The 25,786-nt window shown below is 44.0% G+C and overlaps 1 protein-coding gene across 2 annotated transcripts in view; it reads left to right on the top strand.

Moving 5' to 3' along the window:
* Window positions 1-15,047: 15,047 nt before the first annotated feature.
* DCBLD1 (discoidin, CUB and LCCL domain containing 1) overlaps window positions 15,048-25,786 on the top strand; it is a 45,705-nt gene continuing 34,966 nt past the window's right edge. Inside the window, exon 1 of one of the 2 annotated variants that reach the window (XM_065734617.1) lies at window positions 15,048-15,399. In XM_065734617.1, the coding sequence (XP_065590689.1) occupies window positions 15,048-15,399 (352 nt within the window). The remainder of the gene's footprint in view (window positions 15,400-25,786) is intronic. The other variant, XM_065734626.1, reaches the window with a different exon arrangement.

Below are 25,786 nucleotides of genomic sequence, written 5' to 3'. Positions count from 1 at the left end.
CGGCTGATAGGAAGAACTAGTTTGGGGCACTAGAGGATTTGTCTTTGGTCTTGTTTGGGGCTGTATAATGAGGAGCAGTGCAAGATAGAAGAAAGGTTCAAGTTAAGATCCTGATTGGGAATGAAGGACAGGTGCATCTGAAAAAAAAAAAAAAAGACAAGTTGGCAGCCATATAAAATGCTGGCATTTGACTCTCAGGGCAAGGAAATTTAATTATTATCAATTGTCTGTGATGCTTTCCTTGTAACTAAAAATATTTGTGCTTACTAATGCTTATAGTTCTTGTAAGTGAGCATTTGCACATCATTATGTGTATATGCATACCCTGAACAAACGGGCTCCAACCATTACTGCCATATAGTTAATAAAATTGAAATTATATACCTTGCAAATTATCTGCTAATTTTAAGAACCGGATTTTTCTTAGACTTACAATTCTTTTCCACCAGGTGTCACTGTAACATGCCATAAACAAAGACCACACGGTGGAAAAAAAATAGCACTGAAATTTCTCCTTTCTTGTTTACTTTCAGTCTAACACACTGATCGAATACTAGTAGCCGTCTGAGCCTCCGTATTTTTCACTTAAATATCAAGACACTGTCTCCAGTGAGAGAGCATTTATGGGCTTTAGAAGCCAAGACTTAAAATGAAGGTTTACAAAATCTTTAAATGATGGAATATTAAGTGTTATTTTTTTAAGTGTAACTCTTCCATAAATCTGCATCCTGGCACAGAATGAGAGATCCAAAATCTGTGAGAATACGTTAAATTCATCAATTTTCATTCTAGATCCACTTACAGTACACCGTTTCCTTTACCTCAAATACCAGAAAAGGGAAAAGTTCTACATCTACAAAAGAGAGCAGTATGAATAAGCAGTGAAATAAGTGTGGCAAATAAAACTCTCATTATGATTCCACATTTGTACAGAAGTAAATATATCAGAGTACCTCTCAAACTGAGGATTCAACTTTTAAACTCCTTAGAGAATTATAGAAATACATGCAGATGAGTGATCAGCCTTGACATAATAATTAAGGACTTGAGAATAATACATATTATTATTGCCAAACAGAAAGAGAAAAAACATCTTTATACTTGGAATGGCCATGATAAGACAAATCCCTCCTGCATGTGAGCATGAACATTTTGTTCTTTTGTATACATAGATGGTATAGTCACAGAATTGTAAGGGTTGGAAGGGACCTTTAGAGATCGAGTCCAATTCCCCTGCCAAAGCAGCTCCCTACACCAGGTTGCACAGGTAGGTATCCAAGCGGGTCTTGCACATCTTCAGAGGAGACTCCACCACCATTCTGTGCAGCTGTAACAGTGCTCCGTCACTGCACTGGGAAGAAGTTCCCATGCACATTTGTGCAGAAAGTTCTATGCTTTAGCTAGTGGCCATTTCCCCTTGTCCTATCACCACACACTGTTGAGAAGAGTCCAGCCTCGTCCCTTTGCCCCTCACACTTTAGATATTTATAGATGTGGATCAGATCCCCTCTCAGTCTACTTTATTCAAGGCTGAACAGACCCAGGTCTCTCAGCCTTTCCGCATAAGAGAGGTGTTCCATGCTCTTTATCATCTTTGTAGCCCTCCACTGGATTCTTTCCAGGAAATCCCTGTCTTTTCTGTACCAGGGGACCCAGAATGGGAAGCAGTATTCCAGATGAGGCCTCACCAGGGCAGAGTAGAGGGGGAGGATCACCTCCCTTGACCTGCTGGCCACACTCTTTTTAATGTACCCCAGAATGCCATTGGCCTTCTTGGCCATGAGGGCACACCTGTGCCATGGCCAACCTGTCATCCACCAGGACACCCATGTCCCTCTCCTCCAAGCTCCTCTCCAGCAGGTCATCTCCCAACCTGCACTGGTGCATTGGTCATTCCTCCCTGGGTGCAAGACTACACTTGCTCTTATTAATCCACATCTGGTTCCTTTCTGCCCAACTCTCCAGCCTGTCCAGGTCTCACTGAATGGCAGCACAGTCTTCCAGCATGTCAGCCATTCCTCCCAGCTTTGTATCATCAGCGAACTTGCCAAGGGTAGACTCATCCCCTCATCAAGATCATTGATAAAGATGTTGAACTGGACTGGACCCAGCACCAACCCCTGAGGAACATCACTAAGTACAGGCCTCCAACTGTATTCCTAGCCACTGATCACAACCCTCTGAGCTCTGCCAGTCATCCAGTTCTCAACACATAATATATTCAGGGTAGCAAGCTAAGAGTTTTTGGGATCCCATATACTTACAAGAAGACTTACAGAAGACTGAAATGGTTTGCTTCAGTTGTGTTGGCAGCCTCCCCTATTCTAACTCCCATGTAACAAGGTGTTACCCTCACAGTCAGGGCAGTCAGTTGGGAAGTATCTCACTTAATATCAAAGCCCAGTACATTAACAAAAGCTGATGCCATATTCAGATTGTTGTAATACTCCAGAGTATTAAACACAGGAGTCATTCCATCACCCCTGTCCTGGTGGCAGTGACCTCCATTAAAAAGGCAGGGTAGCCAGCTCAAGGTAATACCTACTGCAGAGATCTAATTGTAATCTGCACCCACATACGAGGCAGGCACCTAAAATCTCTCCAAAGGAAACAGATAGCCAAGACCACCGTTTAAATGTGCCTACACTTGGTTTCACTACAGTGAACTACAGTGCACAGCAGCAATTGCAAGGAACACGAAAACAGAAAAAGGTTTGGCTGGGGAGGCACTTCAAAACCCCCAAACATCTGTTACAAATCTGGACTGCTGGTGCCCAAGTACATAACAATAAAAATTCCCATACACTGGGATCACGTTCATAGGTCGGGTCTTGGTGAGGAGGTGGGATGGGAGAGTTGAGAGAGGAAAGACTATCATTCCCACAGCCCATTGGCTTACAGGGCAGAGAAATAAAAAGAAAATCTCGGTTTTACTTATCAGTGTCTAACCCCTTTGTCTGTTGGGAATAGCCTTGAAAAGATAAAAGCCCTCACTAATGGTGACTGATTTTCACTCTCTTCAAAATATTGCAGATTATTCTCAGTTTCCCCCCAGCAATGGGACCTCGTTAGCATTTGAATTTCTCTGCAAAGTAAGTGAACAAGGATCTTAAGGGCAAAGAACTCCCTCCACTTCCCCTGCCCTCCTGCTCTTCTGGTTGTTAGTGCAACTGCTCAGGCAGCTGTTTGTCTGGCAGTCACAGACAGTCCTTTGCACAAACAGAAGGAAAATCATGCAGGAGAAGCCCCTTGGAGTCTGGCTCAAGATTTATATCTGTCTCTGCAGATTAGGGAAGGGGGGGTAAGGAAAAAAAAGAAAGGCAGACTGTTAAACTGGATCAAATTGGAAAGACAGTCACGCGTGAGATACTTACCTAAACCAGTCAGGAGACAGGGATTTGTTTCTATTGATCTGCAGTAATGATGACTGGAGAAACGTCTCATTAAACGAAGCACAATAATGTATTTCAGTCTAGGCAAGTTTGAGCCATGGGGATTAACTATTGCAAGAGATCTGAAAGCTAGGCCAGGGCAGAAAATATAAGGAATGCTGAAGAATAACATGGATCTATGACAAAATCATTACAGTTAATCACAAACAAAATCAGCCTTAAAAAAAATTCTTGCTCAAACATATATATGTATCAAAGCTTACTAAGATGAGTTTGTGTAATAACTCCAAAAACATTAGAGAGAAATAGAGCTAACACAAAGTGACAATTAAAACCTTGCTGTTAAGTAGATAAAAAGTGCATTCAGTATTCATTCAGTATTGCTTTGAGTAGAATAGGCTGGCAAAGTATTTGTAGAACTCTTCTGTGATTTGTTCAGCTGTATTATCTCTTAGGTACCTTCTGATCATTTGTTATTATTTTGAAATGTGGAGACAATTAAATTTCAACACACACAAGCAGCACATGGGGCAGCAGGGCAAGTGTAAGATGTCTATACGCAGCATGTTTGCGGGTGTCTGCGTGGAAAAGATTTACAAAGTTTTTTAGAGAAGAACAGAAGGAAAAGAAGATTGTGTACTACAGAGGGAGCGACTTACTACTCTGAGCGAGATCAGTACATGAGAAGGTATAAAGCCAAGATTAGAAGAAAAAGGCAGAAGGAACAGCAGCAGTAGTATGGATTACATGACCTTTGTACAGATTCTTGGAACAATCTTCACAAACATCTTCCACAGAAGGCTTTACCTCAAGTACTGACTGGCTTCTATGGTGTTACAGAATACCTGAACATTTCAGCTCCCAGTAGTTTCATGAAAAGAAACTTCTCTTCCAGGAATCTAGAAATAAGCGTGGAGGCTGTGACAGTCTGAGAAACAGAAGAACCCACTTAGGGGAAATGAGCGGGGCTGGGTGCAGCCATCACTCTCACTTGCCTGTGGAAGGGTCTGGATGCACTACTACTAACCTGTCCATATAGGGTTTCAAACTAAATGTACTGTGGGTGAAATGCAATTGGGAAAACTTCCTGGACCTACTAACTTGAGGAACCGCTGGGGATGGTAATGCAGGACATAAGTTTGAAAGACATCAGCAGGTCAAGAAAGAAATGCTTTGGGAAAGCTACAATTTTGCCTTGACTTGCTAACATGTGCTAACACCACAGACAGCCAAGTCAACTCTTAATCCTCTAAAGCCCATCTGGAGGAATAGCAGCTGCCATGCTGAAGAGGCTCCATCTCCTCATGAGAAAACTATTGCAATCCCGGTGATTGGCGCCCCGGTCCACCTGCAGAGAGAAAGGAATGAGTGCAACTCTGGCAGCTGCAGACTTGAGTCAATGCTGAGAGATAGCTCCACAGTATCAGTGCCAGCACCCACTGGTGCACAATGTCCCTGTCCAGGCAGTGGGGACTGAGGCAGAAGCCCACAGAGATTCTGCTCACCCTTAAGCAGCTGCTGGGGCTTGGCTTCATCACAGAATCATATAAACACAGAATCACTAATGTTGGAAGAAACATGCAGGATCATCCAGTCCAACCGTTCACCTATCACCAATAGTTCTCTCTAAACCATGTCCATCAGCATAACATCTAAATGTTCCTTGAACACCTCCAGGGTCAGTGACTTCACCAGCCCCCTGGGCAGCCCATTCCAGCACCTGACCACTGTTTCAGAAAAAAAGTATTTCCTAACATCCAATCTAAATCTCCTCTGGCACAACTTGAAGCCATTCCCTCTAGTCCTATCACTAGTTACAAGAGAGAAGAGGCCAACCCCCAGCTCACTACAACCTCCCTTCAGGTAGTTACAGAGAGCAATAAGGTCTCTTCTGAGCTTCTTCTCCAGACTCAACAATCCCAGCTCCCTCAGCTGCTCCTCATACAACCTGTGCTCCAAATCCTTCATCAGCTTTGTTGTCCTTCTCTGGACATACTCCAGGGCCTTGATATCTTTCTTGCACTGTATACAATACTCAAGTTGTGGCTTCACCAGTGCTGAGTACAGGGGTAAATCACTTCTGTGCTCCTGCTAGCAACACTATTTCTGACACAAGCCAGAATGCCATTGTCCTTATTGGCTACCTGGGCACACTGCTGGCTCATGTTCAGCCGAGTATCAAACAATACCCCCAGGTCCATTTCCTCTACATAGCCTTCCAGTCTCTCTGCCCCAGGCCTGTAGCATTGCCTGAGGTTGTTGTGGCCAAACTGAAGGACCTGGCACTTGGTGTTGTTTAAACTCGTCCCATTGGCTTCAGCCCAGCTATTCAGCCTGTCCAGACCCCTCTGTAGGGCCTTGCTATCCCTAGGTAGATTGACACTTCCAGCCAACTTGGTGTCATCTGCAAACTTACTGAAGGTGCACTCAATGCCCTCCTCCAGGTCATCAATAAAGGTTTTGAAGAGGACAGGGCCCAGTACCATCCCCTGGAGATCACTACTCACGACCAGACACCATCTGGATTTAACTCCATTCACCACCACTCTCTGGCCCCAGCCCTCCAGCTAATTCCTTACCCAGCCAAGTGTACCTGTCCAAGCCATGGGCTGCTAGTTTCTGAGGAGAATGCTGTGGGAGACAGTGTCAAAGGCTTTGCTGAAGTCCAGGCAGGCTACATCAACAGCCTTTTCCTCATGCATCAGGTGGGTTACTAGATCATAGAAGGAGATCATGTTGGTCAAGCAGGACCTGCCCTTCATGAACCCATGCTGGCTGGGCCTTATCCCCTGGTTGTCCCACACATGCCACATGATCTTCCTCAAGACAATCTGCTCCATAACCTTCCCTGGCATCGAGGTAAGGCTAATAGGCCTGTAGTTCCCTAGATCCTCCTTGCAACCATTATTGTAGGGATTTGATTTAGTAGTTCAGTGGGTAGGGATGGTGATAGGAGGATGGTTGGACTGATGATCTTGTAGGTCCTTTCCAACCTAATGAACCTATGAACCTATGAATCACACTGGCAAGCCTCCAGTCTTCTGGGACCTCACCATTCAACCAAGAGTGCTGAAAGATGATGGAATGCAGCTCAGCTATCACCTCTGCCAGTTCCCTCAGCTCTCTTGGGTGAGTCTCATCCAGTCCCATGGACTTGCAGCAGTCCAGTTAGTAGGTCTCTGACTGTTCCCTCCTTAATTGTGGGGGGTTTATTCTGCTCCTCAACCAAGACTTCTAGGTCAGAGAGTGGAGTACCCTGAGGATAACTGGTCTGACTTTTAAAGACAGACATAAAGAAGTCATTGAGAACCTCAGTCTTTTCCTTATCCTCAGTGGTCACTTTCCCAGCTTAATCCAGTAAAGAATGGAGATACTCCTTAGTCTTCCTCTTATTGTTGATATATTTGCAGAAGAGTTTCTTGTTCCCTTTTACCCCAGCAGCCAGGCTGAGTTCAAGCTAGGCTTTTTCCTTTCTGATTTTCTCTCTGCACATCAGGTCCCTGGAGAGACCCAGAGCTGCACTCAGAGCTGGGGCACCATGCTCTGGGACTCCCCCACTGCAGGGTCTGACAGCCCTAGACTATCTAGGGACAGGGAGACACCAAGGCCATGGAGTCCTGCTGTGGCCTCACTGGGACAGAGGCTGATGACCTGATGATACAAGGGCTGATACAAGGTCTGAATCTTGAGCACATGGAGGGGAGCCCCAGGGGATGGGCAGGGACAGATCGGGGTATGTCCTGGGTTCCAGGCAAGTTGCTGTCACCCCACATCAAGGCCAGGGCCAGGCACACAAAGATGAAAACTAAAGATGAGGATACTTGCTGAGGTTGAGGTAATTTATAGCTCTGTGAAAGAGAGTAGCCCTGCTTCTCAAGTTTCCTCACCCCACTTCTACTCAACCACGTTCCCAAATTTCACTTGCCCGGCCCTAGCTTACACCTTACACCACCTCTGTTTTTTTGTTTTTGTTTTTGTTTTTTTTTGATCCTATACTGAGATAATTCATCCTCCTGGTACAGCAAAAAGCCATTCACCTTGTTGTCAAGAAAAAATTCTGCAATTCAGCAAGTTGAATTGACTCAACACAAATGAGTGAGTACCAGGAAGAAGGGAAGTAAGGCCAAGAAAGGGACACTTTGACCCTGCTGGCTTGAACCTTCATTATAACAGTTGCTATTGTTAACTAAATTTAAATCTAAAACTACATCATTGTTCATTAATAGAGAGAAGCCTGGGGAGCAGGGTCTGCTGCTTATGATGTGTTCGAATGTGAACTTGCACAATAGAGCTTTGACTCCCTCTTTGCACTACGCTAATACAAATTGTAAGGACTGGCATTTAAATGTAAGCACATCTGGACTCCCAAATGATTTGCAAAACAATGACATGCATAAGCTGTAATGAAAAATATTGTGTCAAAGTAAAGCAGGATAAGAGAGAGGAAGCATTAAACAAGGGATGCCACACCTGTTCATAAGTTAATGCTCCTAAGACTAGAGAGATAAACTGTGAAGAGTATTTTATTTTTCCAGTAATACATGCACAAACACATGTGCTCACACATTCCTCTCTTAATGCTGAAAAGAGTCAAAGAAGAAAGTAGTACACGACCCAGAGAATATCTCCAGATCATGTCAGACATAACATCATTTCTTACTTTACACCAAGTGATACTGCAATAACTACTTCTAAGAAGATTCTACCTCATTTTTTGTCTTTTCTAGCAATGTGTAGGATATGGGCTAAATTGCAAATCAGAGAAGGACTATTCTGTTCAAAAAAATATTGCATCCTGTGGAAATCTACAGTAGAGTCTGCTGAAGAATACATCTTAGGCCTCCAGAGCCACTGGTGCTCACAGTCCTGCTGCTGCACACCTACCCTAACAGCAATTTAAGTGAATGTCAAATAAGTGAGGTGCAGGTATGTGTTCTCCTCTGCTGTCCTGCAAATCAAAATCTGAGCAGAGCAGAGCAATATGGGCACAGTAATATATGAGCCACTATACCAAGAGACATCAGAACCCAAAAAAGTGAGGGACTCAAAGAGCTCGTGTTGCTGATGTCAGCATAGACTTCCTGGTGTCTTCAGGATGCTTTGGATTAGGATCAAAAACTAAGGTGAAGGTAGAGACTCTGCCAAGGAATGATTCTGATGGAGTGATGCTTCCTCTGGTGAGTTTCCAGGTCCAGAAAGAGTATTGAGCACATACTGCTTTTTTTTTTTTTTTTTTTTTTGCACATGATTTTCAGATAAAGATAATGCAGATGAGAAATAATCTATGTGTGTATTTCTATAAAACCAGTAGAATAAAATAGCTTTACATTTTTTTCTTGTGTAGTAACAAGTAAACCTTCACCTGGTAAAGCAATTGTCTGCAAATACTATCACTATTTTCTGATTGTGGTATCTCTGACATGATGTTTTTCTTTCTTTTGCTTCAGTGTTTGCCATTTTATTGCATTACTGTAGTTCCACAAATCAAAATAAAGAAATCTCCAAGACAAGGAACATTAAGGAATTTTTAGGAAGCAAGGAAGTAAGTGAAAGTTCATGGTCACCAAAGCCAGCCTCTGCATCCAGAGGAAACCAGTGTGGGATGACCTACCAATAGTGGTTTATAGCTAAGGAGAAGCTGAGGAGCAGCCTGGCTCCCTATTCCTGCATACTGAGAGGTAAAAAGGATATTTGACCATTCATTTTACTGGCTTTGTCTCAGACTTAATACCTAACAATGATGGCATATCAGTGGGACTGTGGGAGAGGGACAAGCTTGCACCATGAGAATGAATCAGTATCCATCCGATCTCTCTCTTTTCTAAGTAAAACCTTGGATTCTGTCTGACTGAGTAAAAACCTGGACCTTGCCCTAACTCTGCCATTAGTGCAGGTGGGCAGCCTATGGGAGGGAAATTCCCAGGTTGAATCCATACGAGGCAGTGGGACTTTACCCATCACCATGCAACTAAAATCTTGGTGGACAACTGCTACAGTGGATATAGAGCAAACTGCAGGTCGAATTCAAGCATAGGAAGCCAGTCTAACTGGGTCACATCTTCAGATATCACATTCTGAAATCTATCACATCCTTCAAGACCAGTAGAGAACCCCGGGGCCAAAACAACCATCAGTACTCATGTCTTGAATAACTAAGAGTACAGTATCCTTAATGAAAAGGAGACAAAAGAATGCTCAAAGTTCTTACTTTGAGAAGACCTACTTGAGAAAAGATAATGTCCACATAAAGCTAACTTCACATCATAAAAATTCTCAAATTATTTATAATTTATTATTCTATGAGGAATTAAGGTTTAAAATTGATCTGAGTTTTGACAACCCTGCTAGTTTTCCATTGTGTAGATATCTCCATTGAGGAAACCAGCAGAGGCTCTCTCTTTCACTTTTTTTTTTTTTTCCAGAGTCACAGTAATACATTTAATACTGTAATTAAAATGTCCCAAATCCCTACTTTTTAAAATTATTTTTGAAAATGACACAAAACCTTTACAATGACAAATGACATTTGATTTTCTTTTTTTTAACATCTAATAAATAGCCTGGCCTTAAAGGCAATTGACAGTGAACCCATAAACTATATATACAGTTGTAATTCACTGCTCTGGCAGTTGAGAATTACAAGAATTTGACCTTGTTATTCATTGGTGTAACATCCCAATGCTATGTGGAAAAGTTGCACAAGAAGCTTTTTCTCCTCACATAATGATTATTGCAGATTTATGACCCATGCCTCCACTATGCAGAACTGGCTTACTTCTGTGAAGCTCCTGAAGAATGCTGACTTCCATAGGATCTGAAGTCAGCATGAGGAGGGAACACAGTCCCACCCACTGCTAATTAGTGAATTAATCCCTGTCTCCTCAGAGAAATAAAATGCATGAAAAGAAGGGGGTCTCTGGACTTAACTTTTCAACCTCTGAGACTTTCTGCTCAAGTTTATAGCACACCTTGGAAGAAAAGAAAAAAAAAAGAAAAAAATCCCAATGTATCATGAAAATTTGAAATAAGGAAGCAGGGTTAGATCTGGTGTAAAACAACTAATTTTGGCCAAATTAGTTAATCATTTAGGTCACACTTGTGTTTGCCTTCAGGTCTCTAAACTCTGACTTGTATAGCTGAAGGTATGGTGGTCAATAAAACAGAATATAAACTGCCCTCTCTGGAATGTGTGAGAGTAAGTGCTGTGCACACAGCATCAGGAATCAATCCTGCTTCCTTGCACTTACTTTCCAATACTCCACGCTTTTGTTTGGAACAATGTAACTAGACTAATTACTGTCTTTATTAATAAAAAAGCATGTGACTCAGACACAATTGGTTATTCCAGTAAGCGACCATTGGATTGCTTCATGTTTTGCAAAAGCAATACCTTAGTCCTCACTTTGTTGCAGCTTCATAAAGATGAGCAGCAGATTAAGACTGTTTGTTTTTCATGAAAAAAAAAAAATGCAATGTGCTAATCCAGCTGTGAACTCCCCACCTCAAAATCATGGAACAGTTAAAAATTACATATTATCTATGGATTAAAAGAGAAAATTTGTATTTATTTATTTTTTATTTTTTAATGTGTGAGATCTACTACCTAATAGAAATAGGAAAAGTTTTTAAAACATCTATAAAAAGCAACAAGAGCTTTGTCACTGACAAATTGATCAAGGATATTGCCAGCTAGCAAGTTATAAAATAGTAGGCTCTGTTTTGACAAAGAATGTCATGAATCTTTAGATCAAAATATTTTTCAAGGCAACCCTAAAACAATATGCTTAAGCGAAAAGGAACATTCTGCCCCGTATTTCTTGACAGAATTAAAAACGACAGCATGGCACGTTTGGTTGATTATCTTCAAAACCAAGATGATTAGAAACTTGATTTCATTCCATGTGGAAGTATGAAAAATGATGACACAAGGCTACCCAGCAGCTGGGAGAAAATGCAGAATGTGTGGCAGTGGGACAAGCTATCAGTCTTGAGCTGGATCACATAATGACACCATAAAAGGTGACACGATTGGATAGGTTACAGTAATTAATGTGATGAAGGATGCTCATTCATCCCCTACGTGCCTCCCAGTGGAGTCACACCCAAGTGCTGTTGCAATGAATGAGAGGCCACGTGTGCTCTTCTATGTCAGGAAGCCCCGTGCTTGTCCCGTGCTGGTGCTGCCAAGGGCTCTGTTGCTCCACTCACCCAGATGAGGTCTCTGCAGCTGCAAATAAGGGCAGAAGCCTCAACGCCTGCTGGAGGCTGTTGCCTGCGCTTATTGCCCACCATTTATCTCTTCTTATGTCTTCTGACTGTCAAAGAATGTTTGTGCTCATCCCCGGAGGAGGAACGAAGTTCCCACTGTCCTTGCACGGTGCCACAGCCAGGGTGTCAGACTGGCCAGGGCATGGGCAGAGCCTGAGTGGTTGAGCTGTTTCTTTTCACTGAATTTTTTGTCTATTTTATTTTTACATCATGTTTCCCTTCAAGTAATGAAACACGTCATCTGAAGTTATTGCATCCTCTGAGTTACTTGCTCAAAAACACCTGAAAAGAGGAAATGTATTCTAAATGTCCCAGCTCCTGCTCAGGTGTGCATTTTCACACGTGGAAAGGGCTGCTTGTAGTAAGCAAGAAGGGGATTCCAGCGTGAGTTTCAGATGAACAAAGGCTTGGTCAGTCCCAATTTCTGCCACAGATGAGACTTCCCTTTTTGTGAATTCCCAGAAGCCCCTAGGAGCCCTGGAAGTCAGTTCATCTCCACCTGGTTCATTGGTATGCAGACATTAATAGAAGATGGTGTTGTACAGGCTGAAATGTCTTTGTGCAGTATACTGTGCCCATTAAGTGCTCTACATGTTCAGAATAATCCAATTGTGCCTCAGGGAGCTTGCTGGACTTCCTAAGCCAAGCCGTAGCTATGCAGTAGCATTGACTGTAGCCTAATTTTTAACAAGGAAGGCTCCCCATGTGTTACACTCAGTGACTGAATCCAGCCACATCTCAGGCTTCTACTCTGTCTCCTTTTCTGATGTTGTATGCAGCCATCAGGTAACTTTCTGGCAGAAGGCAGCACCTGGATGCACAGGAATCTTTACCCAGCTTATCTTGCTCTCAGTTTTATCCTGCACTTCTATGATGCTATGTGCCTCACACCAGTGCAAATGCAAAGAATGCGCCCTATATACAAAGTCTGCTGGGAGGGTGCTGCATCTGCAAGCCATCCTTCTGCTAAATTATGAGATTAACATACCTCTCAAAGTCTACAATTGTTCTTGTGCTTTGTGACCCCAGGTCCTCACCCCTTCACTCTGCAGCACGCTGCAGCATACTGACCAGCCACTTTCTGGGTGTTTAGAGCTGATTTTCTCTTGAAGTCCCATCTTGTGATTCATCTTGAGGCTGGACATCTGAGGATGCTCAGTTGCGGGTGACCATACATCGAAGCTGTACAGACCATGAGTGAATTACACTATACAGTGTAGGTAACTCAGGTAATATGATTTGTAATAATAACCAAAAATACTCATACACTCAGAAAAGTAAATGGAAAGGCATGTACTCATGCTAATAAGTAATCTGGCTACATCACTGTGTGACTCTCTCCCAAATTAACTCAGTGTTAATGATCAAAAGAAGCTTCACTAAGTAGTCAGATATGACCTGCCAGAGAGTTTTCATCTTGTGAAACACTGTTGAGTAGCATCCTTACAAGTCAGATAGGCTTTACTTTTGTCTTCTTTCTGAATAATTGGGGAGTTACTCCTCCCAGGTGTAGGACTTGCTGTTGCTGAACCTCATCAAGTTTCTCTTTGCCCAACTCTCCAGCCTTCTGGTGTGTCAGCCACTCCTCCTAGCTTTGTATCAGCAAATTTGCCAAGGGTGGACTCTAACCCCTCATCCAGGTCATTGCTAAAGATGTTGTTTATTTAAAAGCTGGTCTTGATTCTCCTTCTTACAAAGGAAGATTTGAAAAAGTATACATAAACCAATAGTTTAGTAGTGTGATGGGAGTTACACAAGCCCTTGAATAATAGCTTTGAGAGCTGTGGACCACTTCATTCATCTTAATGATTATTTAATCTTGGGAGCTGACAGTAAGTTCCTTGCCTATAGCACACGGAGAACTGACAGAGAGAGGGCACGACAAAGTAATGTGAATTTAATAGCAAAATAAATAATACAGAAGCTTCTGCTATGATTGCATAATTCATTATCCTCTTGAAGTTGATAGGAAGCTCATACTTCCAACACCTTCTGGAAGGGGTGGAGAGTTTCCACCTGAGCACTTTACCCACTCGCTGCAGGCACCATGTGCCCATGGAGCCCAGGGCAATGAGAAGACCGAGCAGACTGGCTGCATTGCCACAGCATGGCAGTCTCCTTTCTCAGTCATGAAAGGAAAGCAAACATCTCTCCCAGGTATCTTACAACCCCACATGGCTTATTGTTCTACTTGAAACTGCTGGAATAAAAATCGTCATGAAACAAATTGTCCCTGGCTGTCATTTCCAGAAGGTACTGTAGGCCTCCCACTCGCTGGTGCCTCCCTGGGAGCCTCTTTAGCCTTCCAAAGGGGGCTCCCCCAATTCCCCCAGCTCTACTGAGAGATCAGCACCAGCACTTTTATCTGCAAGCACCGTGGCAGAGGTTTGTGCCTGGTAAAATTGCACAAAACCACCACACACAGCATCAAACTGCAGTGCCGTGTCCAGAAGGTGACTGGCATTGGCCTGTAGGACTTCTTTGGCTGATATTTATTGTGGTCTTTATCAAATACAATCACAACAAAACGTAGATGTACATACAATTAAAGAATATGTTCCAGTCCTCAGCCTGTCAGTGCAAATGGTGTGATTCTAACTGCCAGCCCATGCGGGGCTGTGTGGTACCCCCCGCACTGATACAAAACAGCCATTATAATACTACATCACTTTCCAACAACCACAGCTCCCTCAAAAGCAACCTATCTATTGTGTGTGCCCTTTCTTTTCCTCAAGCTTTTGTGACCATGGATCTCGTTTGTAGGTTCTGAAAGGACATTTACTGTTGGGGGATGTACTTTCTAGGACTGCCAGTTTTATTATTATTATTATTATTAAATTATTTATTTAATTTAACGATTCTTTTCATCACTGTGGGTCTCGTTTGTAGGTTCTGAAAGGGCATTTGCTGTTGGGGGATGTATTTTCTAGGACCGCCGGTTTTATTATTATTATTATTCATTTATTTAATTTAACGATTCTGCGTTGTCTTTACAATTCAGCCTAGAAGCTGGGTATGACTTTCTCACCCCTTCCTTCTCCGCCACCACTCGGCGCGTACAGACCCATTCCTGACGGTTCTTCGAGGCTCTCCCAGGGACGGGCATCCAGAAACGCCGCCCAATAACCACGGCCCGTCTCCGGGACTCACGAGTTAATCACGCGCTCTGGTTTAGCACACCACTGACCCACCAGCGCTGTGCATCCCCGGGGCCCGCGGCACAGAGCCCGCGTAAACCCGGGCGAGCCGACTCGTAGCGCTGGCAGCCCTCGGCTCACGGCTCCCCTCACAAACGCTGCCCCAACCCCGAGGCTCGGCGGCGCTGAGGAGGGAGCGGCGGGCCGGGAGGGGGTGGCGGGAGGAGGAGGCGCCGGGCGCGGCAGCCCAATGGGAGCAGCGGCGCTTCCAGTCCTCCCGCTTCCTCTCCCCACCCCCGGGCCGGGCGGGATGCAACGCTGCAGCCGGCGGGCAGAGCGCGGCCCCTTCTCCGCCTCCGCGGCAACACCTGCGGGGAGGGGGATGCCGTTGGGCGGCCGCCCCCCTGGGCGGGCAAGCGGGCCGGGGCCGCCCCTCCGAGGACGAGAGGAAGAGAAGAGAGCGGGAGGGAAGCGGGGAAGTTGTGGCTCTCCGGGAGCCGGAGCCATGAGCCCCGCCGGGGGGGCGCGGGCCGCCCCCTCGCTGCTGCTCTCGCTGCTCTTGGCGGCCTCAGCCCCGCTCTGGCTGCGGGCGGAGAAGATGGGTGAGTGCGGGTCGAGCGGACGGGAGGCTTGTTGGGGGGGGGGGTCCCCGTGACCGCGGCTCGGAGCCCGAGCTGCTCCGGGGCTGCGTGGAGCCGACCTGGCTAATCCCCGCCGGGTTTATCCGCGTGTCTGAGTAGCTACGGGATTACGGCGGTACCCAGCCTTACGGTGAGCGTATCCCACTGCTTTCTTAATCTGTAGTTAATTAGGGCGGTGGGGTTTCTTGGTTGGTTTGAAGTCACGTAAGTGGAGGAAAGTCCCCAGCAAGTTGTAGGCACGGGGCTGGAAGCGCCTCCTGCCGACACCTGGGCGCCCTCTGCCGCCCCGGATCCGTTCCGCTCCGCCTCGCCCCGGCCGGCACAGCGGGGCCGCGGGGTGCCCGGGCCGGTCGCCCCTTCCCGCAGCTGGAAGCGCTGAGAGCAGAATCCCGCTCCGGCCGGGACAAAGCTGCGTGGGAGTTTCGGGGGGACGTTGCTGTCTGTTGCGATGCTGCAGGTTGGGTGAAAGAGGGTCTGGGCGGTGTGCTGCTTGCCCTGTGTTTTCACGAGTCTCGCTGTTAAGCTTCTCGTGTGAATTTCTGCTGACTTCTGCTGAGGAGTTGCGACCTCGCGGCCGTGGAATTGTGCGGCTTAATGCGTCCGTCCTAGAGGAGTTCACGGACAGCTCCTGCTGATGTAGTGCTGGAAGTTGGGCACCGCGGTGGTCTTGATCGTGCCTTTCAGGCCAACGTATCCGTGTTCCAGCTGGAACGTTCCCAGTTTTGAGGCTCCGATTTGATGAGCTCCATGAAACAGCTTCCTTCAAATCCCCTCTTTCCATCAATGTTTGTTTATTTTGTCACTTTTTTTCCCACCAATGTTTTGTCATCATAAGCTCACAGACAAAGTCCTTGGAAGAGTCAGGTGGAAGTAGTGACTGCACAGGGATTTTTGTCAGTTATAGTGCATGCTGTGGTGCTAAACGGTAGTTAAACATAACTCCAATTCCTTGTCTATGTTCCAAAACAGAGTGGTAAGGGCACTTACATTCTACCTGCGTTCTTCCATCAAACAACAGCACAGAAGCACAAAGAAATATATTTTCCCTGCTTGTCTTTGAGACAGATTCACAGGAAAGTCAGTCCAGCATCTAGAAAGGGGAAGACTCGGTTGAAATCTCTTCCCTTCCTCTCCAGGGGGTGGTTATTCTGTTTGTTTATTCATACTGCCCTATAATTTTGGGGCTAAGTGTCCTGCAGGGACATCAGTGGAGGAAGGAGGTGAGGATAAGTAGATAAAAACTTCCTGTTGCACAAACTTCTTGGCTTAAAAGTTGTGATGGAACAAGAAGTGATGGAGTGAATTGGGCGCAATCTGCAGCTAATTCTGAGTCTTGTCACCACTGGCATGTCCCACCAGCTGGCTGACAGAAAGATGCACAGGTTTAAATATACTGATTTAAAAATACTTTTTTTTTTTTTTATATAAAATAGTGTGTCTTTCTGTCTTCTTACGAGCTGGCTGTGCAATCTGCTCTTCTCATGTCCAGCTTGCCTCCCTTTTCAGCCTATCCCGAGGGATGCTACAGAGCAAGGATGAGGCTCCCATTGTGTGTTCTATTAAATCAGAGAAAGATCATTTTTCCACTGTGCCATTTGTTGAGTCATAGCGTGGCTCGTATTGAGGTGGCTGTGCAGAGCCTGGGTAACAGCTCTTGAAAGTCTGTTGAAGATGTGTTGTCTGAGGACATCTATGAAACGAGGCATTTGGTCACTCATTGAATGATGACAAGGAAGGCCTGGGGAACTGATTTAGATAAAAATGTATCATAAGCTTTGTGATTTCACCTAGGGACAAATACCACACCTGTGACTGTGCCTTAAGTGATAAATGACTTCGAGGTGTATACTAAAAGGGAGAAGAACCTTCTAGTTGTGCTACGTTCTTTATTCCTCTTGCAGTTTCAGTGGCCAGTTCTTGTCTGACCACTGCAGCACAGGCCTTGTCCCACACCTGCCCAGTCTCACACAGCCTTGCCTGAGCTGGTGGTCTTTCCCAAGGTCCCCTTCCAGCAGGTCAAGGCCAAGGCAGACCTGAATGAATCACATTTGCCTTTCCCCATTCTCCAGTTCTAGTGTTGCTGAGCAATATAATTTTGGGTGGTGGATATCTAAATCAGAATTGAATCTGAGTTTATCTTTGGGGCTTTGATAACTCTTCCATTCCTTTTTTTAACCAGATTCTGGCCAGTAGGACTTCAGTCTGTGTGTTGGTTATTTGTAGGAAGGTACATGAGGAACGGGGACTCCAACCTATTAAGTGGCAAATTCTGTCTTGTACTCTTGCTATAACCCATTTTCTTTTCACTTCAAATAGAGCACAGCAGTGAAACAAATTAGATTTGCAGATCAGTTTCCAAATGTGGAGTTTGTCTGCGTTACATCTGGGTCTGGTGACAGTTGCACCCAACGCCCAGATTTTTCTCTTATGTTGGAAGAATTTATAAGCAGTAGACCCTTAAACATTTTGGGGCAAGGCTGTTGTTCAGTGTGATAAGAGCACATGCAGTAATTTTGAGAGAATGTGCCTGTTCTCAGGGGCTTGAACAGAACACATACTGGGGAATATTGGTGCGATAATGCTAATCCAGCCTGTGTACCCATTCCCAGCAGTTTGCAGTGCAGATAGAGATGAATCTTGCACACATACTGCATCCTCCACAGTTTCTGAATATAACCAATCGGTAGTTTTTTCAGTTTGTTTGCATTTTGTCCTTATGTCTGCTTCCTTCCTTGGCTCCCTCAGTGTTGTGTTGTGAATGCTGACTGGAATTGCTGAAGACAGAGGCAACAGTTTTCCAGTTGCACTTGATAAGCACAGTGTATACCCACCACATGAGAACTGCCATGTTTTCAGTTGCACAGGCTTTGCTATAAATAGCTCTAAGCCCTTTATATGTACTTCTCTTTAGGTTAGCAGAGGACATATTTCAAATAAAATCAGTGACAGAGAGGCTGCTGGGAGCCTCACTGACAAAGGAGGGAAAAAAAGGATGCCTTTTGCTGTTCCCTGAGTTATCTGCACATGCATGTAACGTGAATGTTTCAGACAAATAATTTGTTGACTTGCTTATGTAAAAATGCATTCACTTACATTTGACAAAAGCTTGTCACCCCTAGTCCACTGGGAATACACATTGAGAGGGTGTTTTAGGTATTTCTAAGGTCTGTTTTGGGTACTGAAAGTGCTACAGCTTAGAAGGCCGATCTGAGACACCCCACTGTGCAAAAAAGTGTGATCCTGAGCAGTGTTGTGCACTGAGCTTCTCAGCACAGACAGAGCTGAGGTGTGGGGCTGGCTGTACTGTATCCGATGCATGCTCCTGTGGCATGTACTCATCAACACATGGGCTTGCACCATCTGTTAAGAATAAAACAAGCCAGACAAAATCAAAATAAAATCCTTCTGACTGGATTTGGTGGAGTTGTGTTGTATCCCAACTATCTGTAGTTTAAAAATAAAATAAAATAAAGTGAATATCAGTGCATAGGAGCAACCACAGAGCTTCCCCACGAGGTTTAATTAGAGTTACCACAGCGATTAGGGAACTCTAAACTGGGGCAATCTACTGGTGAAGTTAAATAAATAATAATAAGGAAAACAGTGAACTGACTAGTTTTAAGAGTATATAGGTATCTCTGGTTTAACTTTCAGAATAAATTGTGAACTAATTGAATTTCATTTTGTCTGTGAAAATTTTGTGAGAGCCGAAGCTGCATTGCTGAAGTTGGCTGAATGTAGGAAGGCTGTTGCTAGTTATGGATTTCTTTTTTACACTGTCTAATTAAGCCTGGGGGCTGAGAACATTATACGAAGGAAATATTTTGGTCCTTTGCTCCCTCTCTGCCCATCAGTTCTTTGGGCACAACCAGGACCTGTCTCTCTGGAGTTTTCCTCCAAGAAGTGGAGGCTCAGTTTGGTGATGGTGGGGCTTTTGCCCTGAGCAGCATTTCCAGCCCCAGAGAGTCCTTGCTCATAATTTCGATTTCCTAGTGGGGCACAGTTGCTGCCAGTGCAGCCCATGCTGTCTCGTAGTGTGGAAGGGAAAGGACGATTGCATTCAGCCCATTCTCTCTGCTTCTCTCCATGGGGCCCCAGTAAAGGTGTTTTCGAACCTGAAGAAAGACAGGAGAATAAATGGAGAAGGCAGAGGAGGGCAAGGCAAGAAACATAGATCCATGGCATCCTCCATAAGCAGGATCTTTATTCTGGTATGTCCTGTGATGTTTGGGCTCGAACTGCTACTACAGTTGCAGTGATTTCATCAGGCAGTTACAGGTTTGTTGTGTTATTCCTCCACCTCAGGTTTGGTAGAGCTGCAAGCCATTGTTTCTTCCCTCAGCTGCTGTAGAAACTTTGTTTCCATCACAGCTTCAATCTGTGATGTTCAAATTTCTGGCGCTCCCACCACAAATGTTCAACAGTATTGGATTTCAGTCTAACACTTTGACATTAAAGCTGAAGTCACATTGATGTCATCTTCCAGATGTTCATGTCTTCTGAATTAAAGTTGTTTGTTTTATTTCATATTGCAAAAACACATGGGAAATTCTGGATGCGATCCCTCTTGCCATACAAAGGCCCATGTGTCCTGCAAGAAATCAAATAACCCTTTTCTTCATGGTGCCCCGTGAGGAGAGGCCTAAAAACACTGGAAACATAGGTGGGCTTCTTCACCTCTCCAAACAGAATGGCTTTGTTATACAGCTGAGCCTTGTTGTTGCAGCTGGGGTAGCTGCGTGGAGTAGGGACATGCAACCTCTCCTCGAAACAGCTTACATCTATTTTATCCCCCTTTCTGTGTTGGTGGATTGCTTTCACTTAACAGTCAGCTATGCTTGCTCTGCAGAATGAGCTTGGTATGTGAGTAAGTCCACTGTCTCCTCCAACTATGGGAAAATGTATTTTAAACTGTAAAGTATATTCAAAGATCTTGAGATTCCCCCTCTCCTGGGAGGACTTGACAGCAAGGTCTGTGGCTAACACCAAGTCTTTGGCCTCCCTGTCATCTCAGCTTGCTTCCAAAGCCAGGGTTTTGTTTTATCCTAGGTTTCCTGTGTCAGGGAAGGGGAAATTGCAGTTGAAATGCTTGGGAGACAAAGGCTTTGTGCTCGGTCTGAAGGCTTTAAAACAGAATTTCAGTAGATAAGCTGTAACACAAAGTGTTGTGTCACATGCAATGAGAACCTGGGTGGTAATAACGTTTTTCCAGCCTGAGTGAGTAGTCAGCACTTGCTGAACAATTAGCATTTTATCACGGTGGAAAAAGCATAGTTAAACGTGTATCTGAGAACATTCTGGTTTTCAAGAAGTGCTAATGCCTGTGCTTTAAAAGTAAATCTCCTGGTTTTCAGGAGAAATTCAGTCCCTGCATCCTCGGGGTGGGTTGTATCAAAATAAATTGGTAGCTGAGTAGTAGCTGCTAGCTGCGCTGAAGATGAGTGGAAAAACTGCAGACCTTTCTACCATACCGTTTCAAAATGTGAGAACAAGATTGCTACTAATAAAAAATGCAGTAAAATAAAAGGAAAATGTGGGTTTGCAGTATAAGTAGTGTACACAGGGTGGTATGTATGCATTGCTTTTCACTTCTATTTGCAAATACATTTTACACAGACTCATCACAGGAGATATGAAAGAGGCAGAAACAGTGCTGTGGTTCATACCCAGTGTCACAACCAATCACGTAGTACTTAAGTTAAATTGTGGCTGATTACATTTTTATTTTTTGATTTGAAATATCCCTCCCACTAGCTGCATGTAACCCACAACAAACCACAGCAACCACAATATTTCATGTTTTTGTGAGCCTGTATATGTACCTGTGTGGTCAGTGCTGTGGTAATGAGTACCAGGCAAGCTGATGGTATGGGAATACTGAAGGAAGACATTTCTTTACCCTCAGTGCTCCAGGTCAGAAGCCTGCTGGTGTGCATATTTGACAGCATGGGTATCTCTTACTTCATATTTTCTTCCATTGCTACTGGAGGCAGAGAGAACTGCTTGTTGTTAAGACTGCAGTATTTATGATAGAAAGAGCTGACTTCCTAAAAGTTAGGTTGACTGAGTTAAAAAGCAGAACAGAAAATTGAGTCTTGTGAATTAATGGCAATTGGTGTTTCCTTCACAAACCAATTGATTTCCTCATGTGATAGTTACCTTATGGCTAATGTAGGGCTTGCACAATTTACCTTGACAAAAACGGTGTTTTCTGTTGTCCTTTCGATCACATCTCACAGTAAATTGCATACTCAATCCAGTCATACAGGGAGGGAAAAAAAAAAAGCAAATGTGTGACTTGCTGGTAAGCCAGAACAGATTTGATTTCAAGAGAAGAGACCAGCCTTAACCATTGGTAATTGACAGTCTTTCCTGGCTTGTACCACACTAACGAGGGAATTACATGGTAAAAACACAAGGCAAGGAGGTTCATCCTATCATGTTCAGAGATTTCCTCTTACCCAAATTAAGGCTGTTTTGAAATCTTGCCTTCCCACCTGCTACCTTAACAGGAACTGCTTCAGCCTCTCCTTATCTTAACTCTCCAAATTTCCTGTCCCTGTGGGTTTGCCAGTCCTTTCCATGGTTGTGAATGTTCCCATTCCTGTGCCATCCAATAGTTGAGTTTGGCCCTGAGCTTGCAGCATATGTTTCCCACGCAGTCCTGGTTCAGTGCAATATACTGTAAGTTAATCTCCAGTAAAGCATAGTGAATAGAAAACCTGGGTTAAAAAAAAAAAAACAGATGGAGAAAGTAGAGCAAGCAATTTGCATATATATGATATGTCTCTCAGTTAAGATTAGCATTTCCTACTTTGCCTGAAAAGCTCTTGATAGAAATCTCACTACATGTTTGTCTCAAATTATGGGAACCACTGGAGGCGCCCTAATAGAATGAGCCATCAAGCCCACAAGCCTGCCTGTGCAACCTGTTCTAGGGAGCCTGCTTTGGCAGCAGGGTTGGACTCAATGATCTCTAGAGGTCCCTTCCAACCTCTACAATTCTGTGATTTCACATTGTTGAGATGCTGTGGGCAGAGGGACAGGAGACTCCTGCCATCACCTTTACGGCACTGGAGCTCCACCAAGGCCTTCCTAGTTGCATGACCCTCTTCCCCTTACTAACTGCCCTCCAAGGTTTCTCCCAGGGGTGCAGATGCAGCCAAAGAGACAAGTGTTCATGCATTCTCAGTGCCTTCTCAACACCTCTGCAATGGAGGATGTGCATGTGGATTTGAAAGGAGGCAGATATCTGATGGGGAAAAAAAATCAGCCTCCATTTTTGCAAACTTATAATTTACACTTACAATTCTTCTGGAACGTCCATGAATACATAAATCCATTATCACATCTGTTCCTGAAACCGTGCAGGCTAATAAAATGTTGAGGTGGCAAGTCACAGCAATATGTCACATTGTAGAAGAATGGCATTGATAAATATTAAATGCAGCTACACAGTGAATAAATAAATAAGTAAATTCTTTATTGTTGTAGCAGTTAGAAAGGCATAGAGAAGTTTTCTCACACCCACAGCCTCAAGATTGCTGTATTTAGAATGCTGAAAAGCAAATTCCAGTGCTGAAGCTCGCTTCTCTGTAGGACTACATTTGGATATTCTGCCTGAGTCCTGGAAGCAGTGCCTCAAGCCTGCTTATTTTTGACATGTACTCCAGTGCTGTCTGTCTTTCACAGATTGTGATGGAACCAGATAGCTATCATGAAAAGAAAAGACAAACTTAGTTTGCTACTACTTCTGAGTATTCAACAGAAGCAAAGTGAGAGAACTGTGCGATGCTATTTAAAGTCTTGTGTAAGCCTTGCTCCTTACGTGTTGCAGGATTTTGTTCTTTCCAGAATTCAGTAACTCCTTAATTCTGTGCCCTCATAAAAATTCAGAGGAAAGGGACTACCAAGGCTGTACCTACTGTTCTCTCTTTCTGGCACTGTGATTTCTGTGACAGTCTAAATGGTATTGTCACTTGTTCCCATTCATTGATCTGCACAGGTGTTGCTAAGCTTCGTTGTGACACCAGTTCCCAAGATGTGTATACAGAGGAGATCATCTTCAGAAGGTTAAATGATGACGTGGAAAAATTAATGAAATCTTTATGGACACAGAAACTGGAAAAGTTTCGGTGTGTGATGTTCTGGTTTGTATTTGTGCCACTTTAGCCAAGACTTATTCCACTCCTTGTTAAGTCTCTAAGCCTGAATGCAGAGAAAGTTGACCTTTCACTGAAACATGGCTTCCCGTTGGTGGAAGAAGTTGCTCATTGGGAGATTACTGCTTTCTTTTTTACATTTTAGTTGTTAAATAAATGAGAGCTCAGATCTTAGGAGATAACTCATTTTTGCAAACTTCAGCAAGAGTGCAGTAAAGGCTTCCAAGGTTGTTTGTGGCAGTTCAGTGATGTAACAGCCTTTGAGGTCAGTGTAGTTCTAAGAATTTCCCTAGCTGCTGCTGTATATGTGCATCTCCTAAGTTTTTTGCTAAAACCTTGTTGATTTTGAAAAATGGTAATGTGGTTGGAAGCTTCTTTGCTAGATAAAATACGTAAAAAATGATTGTGTTTTTATATATATATATATTTATCAAGTGTGTGTATATATATATATATACTTGATGGTGGAAATCCTACTGCTTGCTACGGTGACTTCCTACATGCTCAAGGGAGAGGGCATCCCTAGAGGTTGTTGCAGGCAAGACCTGGGAAAAGCCAAGCCACAGCCTTGCTAGATGGCTGGAGAGGTGGTCACAGCTGAGCATCGGGTAGGAATCTGTGATTTATAGAATCTCTGTGGAACCAGTTTGAGATTATTTGCTGCGTTCTCATTACTACTTTGAGAGGCGTTACAGTAAATAATGTCTATGAGGAGGAGGAGGAAAAAACACATTGTTTAGCCTCCTACTCCTTTCGCATCCCTTTGAAGTTGGTAAGTAAATAATTTGGGCTACGAAATCAGCACTCTACAATGTCCCTTTGTTTCTTTCACTGCTCTACCTTCCCTTCTTGCCCTCTGCCCCCTCCCAGCACTCTCCACCTCCTGCCTGTTTGACTTTGGGAGCAAATCAGGTGTTACGGGGGACAGCTGCAGTGCAGGGGTTAAAATCTTTCCTGGGGACCCTATGGAGTCAAACAAATGGGAATTCAATTCAGAGAAAAAGTTTACACAATAATTATTATTTTTTGTGTGTTTGTTTGTTTGCAGTAGGGCATACTGGAAAGTGGGAGATTTGCTTCCTTGAAAATGTATTAATTTAGAGGCCCTGAAAGAATGCAGTCGTAGATTTTGTTTTGTTTTGTTTTTTTTGTAGTTTGAATTATGGACTTGCATTAATTTCTAGTAGCTTCATCACTGGAAAATACTCTTTGCAGTCTCCACAAAATGTTGTCAATAATCTAAAGATGAACATCTGAAAAACACAGATGGGTTTGTATACTTTCTTACACAAAGGGCCTGGCCAGCTGCTCAGCTGATGTGAATGGCATCTGGGCACCAAAACCATCAGGAAGATGGTGTGGAGGACTGGCGTGACACTGTCCTTCATTCTTATTAGACACTTGAGCCCATTGCCAGGCAAAGCAAAGAGGTCTGAGATTTTGACAAGTTCTGGAAAAAGTGACAGTTTTAGGTCCTGATTGCTTGATGAGTTCTCTCTTTCATCACAATTGTGCAGCAAAGACCTGACCAGCTCCTGACCAGGTTAGTTGGTAGAGAGGTTAGAGGTGAGCTGCTGAACTCTGGGTTTTAATCACTCGCTAAGCAGTGGAAGCACAAACCCACTTAGTGTGCAGCATGCATTCTTCTGTTGGTGACAAAGGTCATAGAAACTGTAGGAAAACCTGAATTTAGAGTTGTCAGACTGCATCAGTGGATTTGTATGGAACCTGGAAAAAACATCTTGGTTTTCCCCAGATCTTTCCTCCTATCCCATGTGATGAAGGAGGGCACAGGTCTGATTGGAAAAGTAATTTCTTTTTTAGACACTCACCTGTTTTTAATGCATAACCCTTCTTTCAGAAGTGGGTGCAGAGCCCTTTTGCAACAGCTATTGCTGTACCTTTGAATGAGCTGGAGTTAACTACTTTTGGGAAGAGACATGGATGATGAGGTGAATTCATGTCTTTTTGCAGGGATTATCAGCAAAACTTTTTGCTTAATCCAGTGGGATTGAGGTGGATGGTTGGACTGGATGATCTTGTAGGTCTTTTTCACCTTTGGTGATTTTATGATTCTGTGATTTTCTTTGCTCTGTCCACATCCTGCAGCTGTAGCTCTTCAGAAAACACCGACTTTTGGCTGAATCCAGAATATAGGATCTGGCAGACAAGCTCTGTGTGTTCAG

The sequence above is a fragment of the Cyrtonyx montezumae genome, unplaced genomic scaffold, assembly GCF_038088225.1.
Source record: "Cyrtonyx montezumae isolate F1298 unplaced genomic scaffold, pur_monq_1.0 scaffold_0, whole genome shotgun sequence".
Classification (NCBI taxonomy): domain Eukaryota; kingdom Metazoa; phylum Chordata; class Aves; order Galliformes; family Odontophoridae; genus Cyrtonyx; species Cyrtonyx montezumae.
The sequence above is the reverse complement of the archived record's forward strand: the minus strand, read 5'-3'. Positions and strand labels throughout refer to the sequence as shown.